This window comes from Rhizomucor pusillus, assembly GCF_041956525.1.
Source record: "Rhizomucor pusillus strain CBS 183.67 unplaced genomic scaffold VTP01scaffold_7, whole genome shotgun sequence".
In the NCBI taxonomy this organism is placed as follows: Eukaryota; Fungi; Mucoromycota; class Mucoromycetes; order Mucorales; family Lichtheimiaceae; genus Rhizomucor; species Rhizomucor pusillus.
Window position 1 is genome coordinate 726,984 of NW_027192149.1, and position 16,262 is coordinate 743,245.

The 16,262-nt window shown below is 44.8% G+C and overlaps 6 protein-coding genes across 6 annotated transcripts; 4 read left to right on the forward strand and 2 right to left on the reverse strand.

The window, feature by feature from the left end:
• Positions 1-650: 650 nt before the first annotated feature.
• Positions 651-5,025, forward strand: VTP01DRAFT_9762 (uncharacterized protein; the record flags this gene model as incomplete). Its single annotated transcript, XM_069389023.1, has 15 exons — positions 651-881; positions 940-1,094; positions 1,149-1,417; positions 1,476-1,593; positions 1,654-1,954; positions 2,008-2,186; positions 2,246-2,727; positions 2,786-3,057; positions 3,122-3,339; positions 3,395-3,539; positions 3,590-3,670; positions 3,728-3,807; positions 3,869-4,482; positions 4,542-4,641; positions 4,701-5,025. The coding sequence occupies 15 exons, from the start codon at positions 651-653 to the stop codon at positions 5,023-5,025; spliced, it is 3,570 nt and encodes a 1,189-aa protein (XP_069240181.1).
• Positions 5,026-5,174: 149 nt separating this feature from the next.
• VTP01DRAFT_9763 (uncharacterized protein) lies at positions 5,175-5,726 on the forward strand (the record flags this gene model as incomplete). Its single annotated transcript, XM_069389024.1, has 3 exons — positions 5,175-5,238; positions 5,441-5,653; positions 5,713-5,726. The coding sequence occupies 3 exons, from the start codon at positions 5,175-5,177 to the stop codon at positions 5,724-5,726; spliced, it is 291 nt and encodes a 96-aa protein (XP_069240182.1).
• Positions 5,727-5,958: 232 nt separating this feature from the next.
• On the forward strand, positions 5,959-7,760 carry VTP01DRAFT_9764 (uncharacterized protein; the record flags this gene model as incomplete). Its single annotated transcript, XM_069389025.1, has 6 exons — positions 5,959-6,762; positions 6,839-6,859; positions 6,922-7,064; positions 7,137-7,311; positions 7,379-7,552; positions 7,617-7,760. 6 exons carry the CDS (start codon positions 5,959-5,961, stop codon positions 7,758-7,760), a joined length of 1,461 nt encoding a protein of 486 aa, XP_069240183.1.
• Positions 7,761-8,032: 272 nt separating this feature from the next.
• VTP01DRAFT_9765 (uncharacterized protein) lies at positions 8,033-9,130 on the reverse strand (the record flags this gene model as incomplete). Its single annotated transcript, XM_069389026.1, has 1 exon — positions 8,033-9,130. One exon carries the CDS (start codon positions 9,128-9,130, stop codon positions 8,033-8,035), a length of 1,098 nt encoding a protein of 365 aa, XP_069240184.1.
• Positions 9,131-9,694: 564 nt separating this feature from the next.
• Positions 9,695-13,016, reverse strand: VTP01DRAFT_9766 (uncharacterized protein; the record flags this gene model as incomplete). The annotated part of the gene is made up of 5 exons (XM_069389027.1): positions 9,695-10,038; positions 10,116-11,231; positions 11,283-11,719; positions 11,780-12,234; positions 12,312-13,016. 5 exons carry the CDS (start codon positions 13,014-13,016, stop codon positions 9,695-9,697), a joined length of 3,057 nt encoding a protein of 1,018 aa, XP_069240185.1.
• Positions 13,017-13,858: 842 nt separating this feature from the next.
• Positions 13,859-15,554, forward strand: VTP01DRAFT_9767 (uncharacterized protein; the record flags this gene model as incomplete). The annotated part of the gene is made up of 4 exons (XM_069389028.1): positions 13,859-14,143; positions 14,215-14,304; positions 14,370-14,630; positions 14,697-15,554. 4 exons carry the CDS (start codon positions 13,859-13,861, stop codon positions 15,552-15,554), a joined length of 1,494 nt encoding a protein of 497 aa, XP_069240186.1.
• Between the last annotated feature and the right edge of the window lie 708 nt (positions 15,555-16,262).

Genomic DNA, 16,262 nt, shown 5'->3' on the forward strand with positions numbered 1-16,262 from the left:
AAAGTCATATCACTTCTCTTCTCGTGATATCATATGTATGAAATCATCATTTGTGATTCGTCCTATCGTCAATGAATAACAGCTGTATACTTTGCTTGGGTCTCTTCTTTTGCAAGGAGATACCGATGCATACAACAATTAAGTATGGTGGTCTCCGTAATGCAATAAGGTTGTTTGGTTGAATTTGGTCGAATATTGTAATTATGAAAACGTAAACATTTGCATACATAATTCTCATCTCTGTAGTCAGATGGTACCGGCTTTTCTAGACTTTTCAGGATTTTAAAACATGGTTGTCACTTTTGTATTGTTATTTTAATATCATTGTAATTGATAAGTTGTCACGTGTTTCTTTCATAAAGGTATTAGGATACCATACAAATGCCGTCACCAAAATGTCCCAAATGTGAATAAATAGTTCCATCTACTGGAGTACGATGAAGCAAAAGATCCCTTTTGCGTTGCCGATCTAACCATTTTCTTGTGATGCTTTGTTATAAAATAGATTGATAAGTGTGCAAATTTACATTGTGGATTAATGCGCCAACAATTTTTGAGAAGCCTGCAGTTAAGTTGGGTGGCTTCCCGTCGTCCAGGAATTTCCAATTTGAGTCGCAGAGTTGTCAATTCAAAGGCGTTGCTTTCCGAGAATGCCGCCCAAAGCCGCCAAAGCTGCCAAAATCAAAAAGGTTGACCCTATGGAGGTCGATCCATCGCTCGAGAATAATGCTAAAGGAAAGCAAGTTGAGCCAATGGTCGAGGAACCTATGAAGACTTTTGATCAATCAGGGGAATACGGGCAGAACAAGGAAGGCTTCGAACCGCTTGCACAGGCTTACTATGAAGGCAAACATATAAGCGAACCAGTCAAAGAAATCAAGGTATTGATCTTAATGGTTCAGGGACTAAATGTAGTCATGCTTATTGATGAAACGTTAGGATAAATGGAAACTTTTGCCAGCATTCCTACGTGTTAAGGGTCTTGTCAAGCAGCACATTGATTCTTTCGATTATTTTGTCAACACCGATCTGCGAAAAATCATTAAAGCAAATGAACGTCTCACCTCGGACGTCGATCCCAACTTCTACCTAAAGTAAGCTTGAAGTTCTAAGGTCAAGGTGCAAACTGACGCCCTGCGCAATAATAGATACACAGGCATTCGCGTTGGCATGCCAGAACGTATGGATGCCGATGTAGCCAATCGCAGTTACACACCTCATGAATGTCGACTTCGAGATCTCACATACTCGGCGAATATCTTTGTGGATGTTGAATACACGAGAGGCAAACAGATTGTCAAGCGACGAAACGTTAATATCGGACGATTGCCGATTATGCTTCGATCGTCACATTGCGTTCTACGAGGCAGAAATGAAGCCGAGCTTGCACGCATGAAGGAATGTCCACTTGATCCAGGTATGCAGTCATTTATCAGGGATCGCGTTTTCAAAATGTGCTTATTTGTCATCATTAGGTGGATATTTCATTGTCAAGGGAACTGAGAAGGTTATTCTTGTACAAGAACAGTTATCAAAGAACCGTATCATTGTTGAAGTGGATAAGAAAGGCGAAGTAGTGGCCAATGTTCAGAGGTATTTCGAATGAGAGCCATACTTCGAGGTCAATGTCTAATTGGCGACGACACTGTATAGTTCAACGCACGAGCGTAAATCCAAGACAGCTATCCTTGTGAAGAAAGATAAAATTTATCTAAAACACAACTCGCTTGCGGACGATATTCCAGTAGTGATCTTTATGAAAGCCATGGGTATCCAATCAGACCGAGAGATTGCTCAGCTTGTATGCGGCAATGATCACGATTTGCACGAGGCATTTTCTATCAACGTCGAAGAAGCTTCACGGTTACGAGTCTTTACTCAATTGCAAGCATTGGATTACATTGGTGCAAAGGTCAAGATTAACAAAAAGCTGTCGACCGTTCGTAGGACGCTGGTAAGTACAATCTTTGGAGGAATTAGAAAATTATGGTATCTGATTAGGAATAGGCGGAAGAAGCACTTGAGGTGTTAGCAACTGTCATCCTGGCGCATATTCCAGTGGAAAACTTGAATTTTAGAGAAAAGAGCGTTTACGCTGCTGTTATGGTTCGCCGTGTATTAATCGCTATGAATGACCAAGTTCAAGTCGATGATCGTGACTATGTCGGTAACAAACGTCTTGAATTGTAAGTTTATGCACACTCAATAACATTGAAGAGATCGACGTCCTAATTTAGTCTTGTAGGGCCGGTCAGCTGTTATCACTATTGTTCGAAGACTTGTTTAAAAAGTTCAACAGCGATGTCAAGGCTAGTGTCGATAAAGTACTGAAGAAACCAAACCGAACACAAGAATACGATGTGTTCAATCAGCTTGTACTGCATGGTGAACATATTACCAATGGATTTATCCGAGCAATTTCAACCGGCAATTGGGTATTGAAGCGTTTCAAGATGGACCGAGCTGGTATCACACAAGTTCTTTCTCGCCTTTCATATATTTCAGCACTCGGTATGATGACAAGAATCAACTCCCAGTTTGAAAAAACTCGTAAAGTTTCTGGTCCAAGAGCTTTGCAACCATCGCAGTGGGGTATGCTTTGTCCATCCGACACACCTGAAGGTGAAGCCTGCGGTCTTGTCAAGAACTTGGCTCTTATGACACATATTACCACTGATGACGAAGAGGAACCCATTCGCAAGATTGCATATGCACTTGGTGTTGAAGGTATGACACAAATAGATACGACCTTACGGAACTGTCTTAACTGAGAATAATGTGATAGACGTAAATCTGCTTACGGGTGCAGAGCTATATCAGCCAAACACTTTCATCGTATTACTGAACGGTGTTATTCTCGGCGTTACTCGCAGGACACAAAAATTTGTGTCAGATTTCCGTCGCCTTCGACGCGCTGGCCGTATTTCCGAATTCGTCAGTATTTTCGTCAACACCCATCAGCGTACTGTAAACTTGTCCTCGGATGGTGGACGTATTTGTCGTCCTTTAATCATTGTCGAAAAAGGCAGGCCCAGGGTCACTCAGAAGCATATCAATGTAAGCTGAAGATCTTGCTTTCACAGCCATCTATGATTTACTTACCAATCCTGTCAATTATTAGGCATTGATCGCTGGAAAGCTGGAATTCGACGACTTTTTGAAGAAGGGTCTGGTGGAATACGTGGATGTCAATGAAGAAAGTGATGCCAACATTGCCACATACGAGCACGATATTTTGCCACAGGTCACGACACATCTTGAAATTGAGCCGTTTACTATCCTCGGCGCCGTCGCCGGTCTTATTCCATACCCACATCACAACCAATCTCCTCGTAATACGTAAGTTATTTTGTGAGTTCAATCTATTCTTATGTAATATTAATTGGGTTAAAAGTTACCAATGCGCTATGGGTAAACAAGCTATCGGTGCCATTGGATACAATCAATTGAACCGTATCGAAACCCTCATCTATTTGATGGTATATCCTCAACAGCCAATGGTTAAGACCAAGACGATTGAATTGATAGGTTACGACAAGGTATGTTACTAATTCTTAAGTACAGCAACTATGCGCTAAGATATAAGCAGCTCCCTGCTGGTCAAAATGCTACCGTTGCTGTCATGAGTTACTCCGGTTACGATATTGAAGATGCTTTGGTACTGAATAAGGTAACAAATTTTTTGTTCGATGACAAGGAATGTGCTCTAAAAACATGGTTATTATAGGCGGGTCTGGACCGTGGCTTCGGTCGTTGTCAAACGATGAGAAAGTATTCTACACTCGTTAAAAGATACCCTAACGGAACGTATGTAGTATCTTTATTTCTTATAGTTGAAAAGAGTATCAAGCTGATTGCAATATAATAGACACGATCGTTTGGCAGATCCACCACCGCGAGACTCTCCTTACTGGCAAGATGTATACGAAACCCTCGAAGCGGATGGTATCTCTGGAGTTGGTGAACCCGTCAATGATGGCAGTATCTATGTCAACAAGCAGGTTCCTGTAAGCGGTGGATTGGATCCTGGAGTTGCAGGCGCTTCTCAAGCAGTGGCGTTCAAACCTCAACCGCTCAAATACAAATCGCCGCAAACTGGCTACATTGACAAGGTTCTGCTAACAACTTCGGAGGGAGACCAGACTCTGATCAAGGTCAATATTCGTCAAACGCGTCGTCCAGAATTGGGTGATAAATTCTCCTCACGTCACGGTCAAAAGGGTGTGTGTGGTATCATTGTTCAACAGGAAGACATGCCTTTCAACGATCAGGGTATTTCCCCTGATATCATCATGAATCCTCACGGTTTCCCTTCACGTATGACTGTCGGTAAAATGATTGAACTGCTTGCGGGCAAAGCAGGTGTCCTGACCGGCAAGCTGCAATACGGTACTGCTTTTGGAGGTAGCAAAGTAGAAGATATGAGTCAAATTTTGATCGAGCATGGTTTCAACTATTCCGGCAAGGATTATCTCACATCCGGTAAGTTCAAAAAATCACTGTATGTAAGGTCACTGTTGCTGAGCCATCCTTTCCTTAAGGTATTACCGGCGAACCGTTGTCTGCATACATCTTCTTTGGTCCGATTTACTATCAAAAGTTGAAGCACATGGTAATGGACAAGATGCATGCTCGTGCAAGGTATGTCTCATGAACTCTGCTGTCTCTGCATTTATTAAGCGCTAACTTGAATTGTACAGGGGCCCTCGTGCAACATTGACTCGTCAACCTACGGAAGGCCGTTCCAGAGATGGTGGTCTTCGTCTGGGAGAAATGGAGCGCGACTGTCTGATTGGTTACGGTGCAAGTATGCTGCTTCTCGAGCGACTCATGATATCGTCAGATATCTTTGAAATTAGTGTCTGCGACCAATGCGGTCTCATTGGGTATGCAGCCTGGTGCCAATACTGCAAGAGCAGCAAGTACGTCAAGACAATGCAAATCCCTTATGCTGCCAAACTGCTCTTCCAAGAGTTGATGGCGATGAATATTTCTCCCAGAATGATCCTCGAGGATGCCTTGTAATAACTGGATTTAGCAAGTAATCTGCTTTCTATCAAAATGTACAAAAGAAAAACAATACATATATACATCTTTGCATCTTTGTATTCGAATTGGGAATCACAACCGCCTCCCCGCATTTTTCCCCTCTTCTTTCTCTTCCACCGTTTGTTATGCGTTTGCTAGGACTAACATTCTTGTCCCTCTTCTCTGTCGCGGCCTTTGCCCAGCAGCAAGGTATGCTTGCAGTGGAGATTGTGTGCGAGATGGCGGTTCTGTCAGATGAGAAACTATTTTGGGGTGGGTGGAGTGATCGGGGTCCGCGTCGATGTCTTGTGAAACAGGCCAAGAATATCAAGACAATGGCAGTGTGCCTTTGTTTGGGTCGTCTGCTCAGCCCGTGGACACGAAATCTCACCTGGGAAAAATGATGATGTAGTGCAAGATTGCACCAAGTTGATCTTGACGTTGAAGCCGCCTGCAGATGATGCAATGTATGCGCGAGCAAGAGCGGATATTCAGGCAGCTGGAGGAACGATCAAGTATGAATACCACGAAGCGTTGAAAGGCATGGCAATATGCGTGCCAAAAGACGAGCTCGAGACGTTGAAGAACAAGGATTACGTAGATGCAATTGAGAGCGACGGAGAGGGTAAGCTAGAAGACGTAATAGAGTGGGTCAAATATAGTGCGCCTCACAACAAGCCACAGTGCACATCTCCTAGGTGACACAAGCTCGGAGGACCCGGTAAAGATGTTTGGTATTTATCCTGTTTTGGTACATTTGTCAAATGTTCCGACTTCTCTTCAGAAGTTCGTTTGTCCCGCCATAATGAACTTGATTTGGAAAAACTGGGAATACCGCTTTGAAAGGCCAAGAGATAATTTTATAATCCCTACCATTTCGCCTTTTATCTTTTTTTCTTCTTTTCTTTCTTTAATTATTCATTCACATCGATGGCAACGAAAGCATCATCTGCAGAGGATCTTGATATTGGCGACCAAAATCCTTTCTTGCACGACTCACCTGAAGGAACCACGCAGACGATCAGTAGAAGATCATCTGTCAAGCGCGAAGATTCACAGATCGGGATGATGATGACAACAGGAAAACAGTCAGATCAGCAACAAGATACACAATCTCAAAGGGCATCCGAGACCTCGAGAAGTTCGTTTCGTGAGCCAACCGTCAAAGAGGGCTTGATTTCGTTTGTAACTTCATCATATATCAACCCTCTGGTAATCTTTATTCCATTTGGCATCGCGAGTCATTTCGTCTGGCCACCGACGGTGACATTTATCCTCAATTTTATCGCCATCGTACCCCTTGCAAAGCTTCTGGGTTTCGCAACCGAAGACATTGCTCTCAGAGTCGGCGAGATTCTAGGAGGACTTCTCAACGCATCCTTTGGCAACGCCGTCGAACTTATTATATCCATCATATCGTTAACGAAGAATCTTGTCACCGTTGTCCAGGCCTCTATGCTTGGTTCTATACTATCCAACCTCCTCCTCGTTCTCGGCATGTGCTTCTGGTTCGGAGGCATACGGTTCAAGGAACAAAATTTTAATGTAACGGCCGCAATGACATCCGCGTCGCTCTTGTTCATCGCCACTATTTCACTTTTGCTGCCAGCATCATTCTATGCTTCTGTGTACGGTACAGAGACAAACGCTCAAGTGACAGCGGATATCCTTAAAATCTCCCGTGCTACGTCGGTCTTGCTATTGGTCATTTACTTTGCATACCTTTTCTTCCAGGTAAAGACTTTTGGGAATATTTAGTTTGTGCCACCGACGAAATACATTTGCTAATATTGCTGTTATTACCACGCAGCTGCGCACGCACAAGGACTTGGTAAGATATACAGACGATGTGGATCGCCCTGGAACTAAATTTGGTTTTTTTTCTCTTTTTAGTTTTTGGAGCCGCCTCCAGAAGCAACTGGTCATGCTCGCCGATCGTCCCGATCTCCATCTGCAGTCGACCTAGAGGAGCAACAGCAGGAGGAGGAAGAGGAAGAAGAGGTGCCTCAAATGCCCTTTTGGTTAGCTATCGTCATGTAAGTTCATTACGCACATGCAAGCTGGCTGGGGATGCGGCGGACATCTCATCCAAAACTGTTCCACAACAGGTTGCTCGTTGTCACGGTACTTGTCGCGGTTTGTGCAGAATTTCTGGTGTCCGCCATCGAAGATGTTGTTGAGCAGTGGCATATCAGCGAGACATTCGTCGGTCTTATCCTTCTTCCCATCGTCGGCAACGCAGCTGAACATGTTACCGCTGTCACTGTCGCCATGAAGAATAAGGTAAAGAGAAATTGGACCTTTATTTTCTCCGATCCATCCATTCTGAGAAAGCGATTTGACATATTAGATGGACCTTGCACTCGGCGTTGCAGTCGGAAGCAGTATGCAGATCGCTCTTCTGGTCACTCCTCTCATGGTGATCATCGGTTGGGGTATCAACGTCGAAATGTCATTGTTTTTCAATGTATATGAAACAGCCGTCATGTTCATCGCTGTTGTCATGGTTAATTATCTAATCATGGTAAGGAAATAATAACAAAGAATAATAACGAGGAAAGATATTTATTGATACATAATTTCTGCAGGATGGCAAGAGCAACTGGTTGGAAGGCTTCATGCTATTTATCATGTACTTGCTCCTTGCTATCAGTTTCTATTACTACCCTGATGACGCATCTAATCCCACTGCCGCCGCCTCTGCATCTCCATCGGCTTCTGCCTCTGCATAACACTTGTATGTACATCACGCAATGCACAGGAACTACAAATATCTATAAACTATTGTATCTTGTATCATCTGCTTATTCAAAAAGGAAATATCCGAAGAGTCTTATAGAATGGACCGTGTGCGATTTTACTATATACATGCAGGAGGGTAATGCTAGCTAATGTATGAATGATTGTCTGCAGCGTGTGCGTCAACGATGATGCGTATGTGTATGTGTGTATGTATAGGATCTAGCTATACAGATATATCTCGTTTTGCTTTCTTGTCGCTTCTCTAATCGCTGCCTACGACGCCTCCGTTGCCAACACCTACTGCCTTTTCAACGACTTCTCGCATCAGATCGACCATTGTGCAGCAAGTGATCAATAGGTTGGCTTCAAGCTGCGCACGATCTTCAAACAATGCTAGCCCAGCCTTGTCAATAATTAGTCGACCCACGTGGATGAGGTATCCCATGCCGTGGCTATCAAATTCTGCCAGTACTCGCCATTGCTTGCGCTGATCCTTCAAAGAGACTTGGCAAACCATGTCATGAGAAAGCAAGCTCGGCCGTTTCCAACGCAGCTTGTAATCTTCAAATTCCATCTGGTACACAAATAAGAGATGTGAGTTTGTCTTGTTTTTGAGTTCACGCTCCTGATCTGCCCAAGCAACGACGATATCCTTTTGAAAAGCCTTGCGTCTTGTTTCTGCAGCTTGCTTCTCCTCGAGATCATCTTGATCAATTCGATACAAAATGTTCTGAAATCCCCACGAATACGAGTGTGATTGCTGCTTTCGATACGCTAGTTTCTTTGTGCCGTGAAAATAGATATCATGCTGATGTGGTTGGACCAGGGAATGCTTTCGTACGTCGTAAACGACGGTATCCTTGGGATCCTTGGTTTTAAGCTTTGCTTTTAGCGAGTTCAGCAACGCCTGTTTGCTACTATTGCTTTCCATCGTGCTTGTCGTTGTAGTGCTACTCGTCGCACTTGGACTCGGACTGACAATGCTAGATGATGTCAAGGAAGTGTGCAAAGACAGCGCTGCTAGCTCTTCGGTAATGGTTGTTTGGGTAGTAGCGCTGGGTGCTTCGCTTAGCACTGAACTCGTTACAGTTGGCGGTGTTGCTGAGTCAAAGCTGTTGGGCTTCATAGTTTCCACGACTAGTTCGCCTTCTTTATCGTCGTCATCGTCATCCAGGTCTGGGCTAACTGGCCGTTTGTTGTCTCCTTGATAAACCTCAATGACCGTCTTGATCCGGAGATGATGCACTGCTGATTCGTTTCGATCGTCATCGTCGTATGCGTTTGGCTTGACGTATATGGGAGAGTCAATGGTATCGGGTTTCTGGTATTGGATGTCTGTGGTATCAATTTGCTCTGCCATGAAACTTGCAAGGAAAAGGACGAGAGGGAAGAAACAACGAACGAGAGGGGAAAAAATCGTACGCCAGTGGAGTTGGTGCTGCCAAAGACGCGGTTGAGGTGCCACAAATGGAAAGCATGTCTAACTGTCTCAATGCAAGGAATGACTTCATCTTGGACCTGTGTGCTACCATCATGCTTCCGCGGAATACTGAAAACAAACGTTTCTGCTTTGCGGTTACTACTACATACGTCATTGCAACTGCATATCTAGTTGACAACTACATCCTACAAGGGAAACAAGTCTGCTGCATGTTACTGTGCTTTAGCAATGATTTGATAGACAGCGTTTCAGTTTACTACATAGGGCTACATAACTTAGTCCCCCGAGGCGTTGGAGCTGGAAAGCAAGTCAACAACATACAGTATTTTTTTCCAATCCAGGGATGAGCCAGAAAGTAAAAGAATAGGGCGTTACAAGAATCGTGTGTGCGGGCTTGCACGGGAGAGGAAGAAAGAAAGAAAGCAATAACAAGACTGAGTGTATACATAAAGTTGAATCTACAACAGCGACGTTGGACGTATATCAGTTGAAAGTATAAACTTTGCTTGTCTTGTAGACAACAGCGGTATCTCTTCTGACCAGCAAAAGAGGCACTCGATAATTTCGTCCATCCCACTGTGCGATAGCCATAAGGTCTTGGCTCTTAGGTACCATACATTGCAATCGCTCGCGACCTCGATAGTCCGTTTGAGGAGATCGAACATCCCCAAACCATACTTCCATCTCTCGCATAAAGTTTTCTCCATAGAGTTCCAGCGTTTCGGTACTTTCGCGGGTATACCGCCACAATGTAGGTGCAAACATATTTTCTTTCTTTGGTGCAGCATCTTCAACGGGTATCTCCCAAAATGAATACTTTGCGCATTCTGTATGTGCCAACATATGACAACTCGAGTTAGTTTTACGGTAAAATTTGTTTGTATGTGCATTTACATCAACTTGCCTGTGCCTACAATGGTCCACACCGCGGCGTCAGATACGTCTTCTGACCAGTAAGATCCTAGTTCAGACCATGCACTGGCACTGAGGTTCAATGATGTGGAACGCTCATAGCGGTAATAACTGAATCTCTCCAAGCGCGGCTGCGCTGCGGGATCAGCTACAGATGAGGACCGTATCTTCTTGCGGGCATGCATATCATCATTGTTGTTAGTGTTGAAATCGATAGACGGGCTCATAAAGGGTTGCCCAGATTGGTGCTGATATGATGGCACAGGCGAGGACGTGCGTCGCTTGCGCGATGCATCCGTTGATGAGGAGGATACAGATGACGGTACAAACGTGGAAGGTCTTCGCTCATGTGCCGATCGGTGCATGCCAACCATATCGTTGAGACACGCCAAGTACGTCACAGGGCTAGAAGACCGCGGCATCGAAGGAAAAGATGGCTGCTGGAACGATACATCAAACCGTGGTTGTTGCTGCGATCTTTTGGGTGCTGGATCTTGTATGATTTGCAATGCAATCTTGTGTAGCTGCGAGACAGGGTCTCCGAGGATCTCGTCACCAAATTCGCCGCCATTTCCATAAGCTGCATAAATATCTGGGAGATCTGCATCTTTGCTGCTTGCGCCGCCCACAACCGTCGCTGCTTTGTCTACTTTGCGGATAACCATGACGGGACTAACGAGACCTGTAGTCAAACACTGCAATACAATGTGTTGATTGTAATGGATTGGGATAGGCTGGCCGGTTTTGTTCTTGAGAGCAACAGCTGGGGGCGGTGGATATGGAAGATCGTTCATGAACTGAGACGAACCAGCGCCAATGTAATCTTCTGCAATCGGGTTCTTTTCTCGTTGATCTCTGTCGTACGACCAGTTCATGTCAACAAGCCAAATGATAAATGGATCCCAGCTCCCTGTACGTGCTATGAAGCAAGTGCTATCCGAACTGCAGTTAAAGTCGGTCTGAGCATCTGGTTTCGCTTGTCCTGGATAAACAAACGGCTGCTTTGTACCCAATCCAGCCGACGAAGAGACACCCAAGTATTTAGTCGATACAGTCTGCGATCGGATTCGATTGAAAAGTGACACTGTAGCACCGTGATGAATGCAGACTATATTGAATTAGATACTTGATACAATCCATCGTAGAGACATGCACTTACAGTCCTGATTTTTGGTGTTTTGGCGCTTTTTGCTAGGCTTGCTAATGACCTTGATAGCTCGACTCGTAAAGGCACCGATAGGTGTCCCTGAGGAGCTCTCGATTTTAGCAATGCATTCCATTTGTCTGCGTTTTTCGTCAGCGTCGTTGATGTATAGTTGTTTGAATACGGAACGTCCGCCACCGAGTGGTTCATTCTTGTGATTGCGGAACCAGTTGCGATCGTCAACACCTGCTTTCGACTGGAATCCAGTTTGTCCTAGCTGCGTCCCTCCTACAGAAAGCCAGTCGATTTGCCCTTCCTGCGGCGGAACAGAGTCGCCGGATACAGATACAGTCAGTTTGGGTGCCTGAAAACTCAACGCATTGTTCGTGTTGTTACTGTTGTTGTTCCATGCCAAGCCGTCAAGTATAACTGTTGGTGGTGGACAGAGAAATCTAAACATCCAGAAATTTAATTCTTTGCGACTTAAAAATCCATCTATGAAAGATGCCGACCTTTTTTCTGTTCCGTAACTCTTTTGCGCAACTTTGCCTGCCATGACGATAATTGTGTTCTCGCCCAACGCCCTTGGATCAGGATGCAACAAGTACTGCTGTATGTAAGGACGTAGTTTCATGGCAACAGCAGCGCTTTGAACATGTCGCATAGCCGCAGCACCTCCTTTGAGAGCATTGGAATCAATGTTGAATTTCGGTCTGTCTGAAACTCCAGTTATGGATGTAGTGGAAGACAGCGGCGCAAAAGCTGAGCCAACACCGACAGCCGATGAAGGAGGAGGCTGCTGGTTAGTGCCGCTTGTGTGTCCATTGCTGCTATTTGTAGCTGGATGCAAAGATGAAACAGCTGTGTTTTCGATCATCGCATTGGTGACTGTAGTAGGAGTGGTAGCACTGGTAGCACTGGTACTTCCGGCGTAAGCTGTAGTACCTTCATGTTGGTTGTCAAATGTCTGTGAATGTTCCCAAAAAATAAGCTATTTAATCAGTTTTACTCCCATCCAAAATGACAGTATAACCGCGTACTAACCCTGTTGTACAAAATACCTGTCTCGCTCGCAGTAGGCAGAGCGTTTGGCGGCACTAAAAAATCCAGGGAAAACTCTGCTGATTCGCTGTATTGATTTGAAGGCGTGGACCAGTTCCCTTCCATATTATTTAGCAGTCGCGAGGAAGAGATTTGATTTGGCGATTCGTTATTGTTGTGTCCAGTTTGCAGATGTAACGAGTGCGGATGCTGCTGCTGCTGGAGGTCGGTCCCTGCGACTTTGGATGATGGAGGACCAAGGGTATCTGTAGCCGGAGTTTGCTCAGACGGCTCCCACGGTGCTCGATAGCGGTCATTTGCTTCGTAATAGGCTGGCCGATGGGTTGCATTGCTCGTTGAAGGCATGTAACTTTCTTGCCGCGCTGGGAAATACGAGTGCTGTTGCTGTTGCTGCTGCTGCTGATAATCATGCGATGGAGAGGAATCGTTTGAAAACAGGTACCGATGCGACTCTACGTATGGCTTCACAGCCGACTCTTCGGTCGTGTGGAAAGATCCGTTCATCTGAGAACTTGGCGACCACTGGAACTGGAACGCACTGTTTGCGTTGCCACGATAGTTGCAGCTGCCGTGCGCTTTTGTCTCTGACTTTTGAAAAGCGTTTGATGATGGCTCCGTCGTCAAGGCTGAAGAATCGATACTGCCGGGTATTTCAAACGTGTGATGTGGTGGCGGGCCGGCAGCCATTACTGCTGCTTGCGGACCTCCTTTGGACTAGACTGATTGAAGGTGTTTTTTTTTTTTTCAGGACTAAAGGAAAAAAGACCAGTGAAACCCTTTAGGTCGACAGGATGCGGGGAAAAGGGAATCGGAAAATCGAAGTTTTTTTTTCTCATTTACCCCACGTTCTGCCGCTGTTACACGAGACCACTCCACAAACACACTCACAAAAGAGAATAAGAACTTTAACAGGGGAATGCCATGCGTTTCGCCCCACTACGTGCACAGTTACCTATTTTATCATTATGGCTTGATTTTGAGGAAACAATTGTGAAAGTTTAGGACTGTTGCAAAAAAAGACTCGCGTCTTTGCATGCAGCCAGAGCGGGACAGTGACGGGACATTCTGAATGTACTACTGCATGCTTGTATCCTTGTTCTGTGATTACTTCTCATTTGTACAAAGAAAATTCCTTTAAATATCGCTCCCTACATTTCTCATAGTAAATGAAACGGGTCATCCTTATGTACCTATTATCAAGTGATTGATGGTAGAATGTCAATGACCCGAGAGCTTAAAATATTAAATTTCTTTGCATTACATCCTGTCGTAACAAAATTAGCAAGGATACGCACGCATATTCGATCGTTTAGCACTTTTTAGATACATATAAACAAAGGTATCACCCCGAAGTTGCAGAGTGCCGGAAGATCCAAACTTTTCATTCTCAATCAGTCGACCTCGTAGCAAAATGGCAAATTTTCATGCAACCTCCTGATCGCTCCTGGACATCGATAAAGCCGACAATAGGCCCTGCTTTTTTCTTGCACTTTTCTTCTCTTGCTATTCCGTCTTTCATAGCAGCAACCATGTCTCGTTTTCTAAAGCGGATATTGCAGCCCTTCAAACCTGGAAACAGAAAGAATAACAAGGACGGTGAAAGGACTCTATCACTAGCTGCAAGCAGTTCGTTACCCTGCTCAACTATCGACGTCTCCTCCTCCATTGTCCCTTCGCTGGCGTACTTATCTAATTCGACTATTTCGTCCGTCCTCACCGAAAGCGAACTGTATAAAGATGGACTAGTGCACGTCGATGCTTTGTGTGAATCATCCATTCAAGGTGACGATCAACTTTTTTGCACATGGAATGAGGTAACATGTCCCTTATCCACCCTGCACCACATAAGCCTGTAAAACATAGACTCATGTGTGTGATTATCAAGGAATTTGATAGGATTCACGAACGAAGTCACTTTGCTCTCGAGTCATTGACGCGACTTGTCGATGACCTTTCTCGGGATATATGCACAGTTGTATGCAAAAAGTATGCAACCAGAGGCGTTGCGCTAGCTGTATTGACATGCGCCCCTGTCACTAGGCATCTCCGCTTACAAACTCGGACCAGCGATCCTTACAACAATTTCAGCAGTTCATTGCATTGTATTTGGATGAGTGGAAAGTCACTCCTGGTCAACAAAAATCGAACCGAAGAAAAAGTCAACTATTGGAATACATCAATAACAACACCGTAGGCGATGAAATACACCCTGACTGTCCTTTGCAATCACGTATTGACAGCGACGCCCTGGAATCCTCCCTCTTGGGTCTCCAAGGACGAGTGTTTAGCAATATTTCCATGGCAAGTAAACTAGCAATCCATCCTAAGCAACGAAAGATAATGTTTACTGATTGAGCAGTTAAATAGAAGGATATGCCTTCCGAGCTGCTAAAATGCATACAGCAAGTTTGGCAATGGGAACATGACTTGCTTCTATACCAACATTATATGGATAGCCAAATGGCCATTTTGTGGGACCAAACAGCAGCATTAAAACCTACTCTACGTCAAACGTGTCTCACTCGATGGAATCGGCGTTATCATTATTTTCTAGATAACATCCAGGCGCTAGAAAAACGAGTAAAGATGCTACTCGAACACAACTCGCCATCCAGCGACGATTTCTCCTGTGCCATCTGCCTCTCAGTTCTCACAGAACCTGTCACACTTTCACGTTGTCTGCATACATTCTGTCGCTCTTGCCTGCAGCGATTGTACTGCAACTGCAGCACCCCAGGTTGCCCGAGTTCCTGTCATCGCAAGCGGGGACCCAAGTATGACCGTACGTGGGTAATTGGATGTCACTGCCCTTCTCGCTGCTTTACAACGCGGCATGCATGCCCGTTGTGCCGAACACCGTTTAGCTTACGTGATTGTAGACTGGATATCGCTTTGGATAACTTTATAACCCTGTACTTTCCTCAGGAAAGACCGGCAAGCAGACGTCAGCGATCGGTTCTACGGACAGCTGTGCAGCAATTCCGGTTTTCAGCAGCGCCACTCCACTCTAAAGAGAAAGGCACCTTTTCATCACTATCACAGCAGCAGCAGCAGCGACGACAACATTCTACTCCTCGCCGCCGACAAACTCAAATTTCAAGCCGCCCGCGACATCATCCCAACCGCCCACGTCCTAGTCCTGTTCATCCACAAACGCCTGAAGCTGGCTATCAGGCTGTTACTAGCGAGCTGTATAACACTGCGCGCCATTCTTGGTGGTTTTAACCCATTCTTTGGCTCTAATAGATGTATTACATATTGCTACATAATCCAGGATGTAAAAATTATCATGGAATAATGAGTTCCACACCGTACCCCTACAGCAATGTTTAGTCATTGTTGGCACTAAGAATAACTGTCATTTTAATATTGATGTTTGTTGAAAACGGAGCTGTATTTACCCCACAGACTAGACTAGGTCGAATGCTACATGGATGCTGTTTATTCTTAGTAAGGGCAAGCCGAAAGAAAAAAAATCACTAAACACAGAGTCTATCTTAGATGTAGTATTCTCTCAAACATAGTTTCAGGCGAGCGCCGGTCCGAATAAACCGGAATTCGACGGCGCTGTGCTTGTAGTAGCGAAGCGGATGCAAAACCACCGGAGAATGGAGGTTTACAAAGGTCAGGCGAGTTTATTATTCAACGCGGATTTGTCTGAAAACGTGGACGAGCGCAGCGACCGCCTAAAGCACTTGTTAAAAAATAACCTGTGTAATGTAACCTTCTTCTTTGAGCGTTAAAATCCATATTTGGAACGCTTTTCTCCTCGGTCATTGACTCTTTGACCCTCCAATGTCAAAAGTTCGCCGTGGAGTTACTTCTTTTCTGGAGGCTGTGGCAATTTGAGGAGCAGATGGAGAGCCGGTTTTTTGACGGAAAAACTGTAGTTAATTAATTTATATACCTTGCACGCGTATTGGATGGAAGACA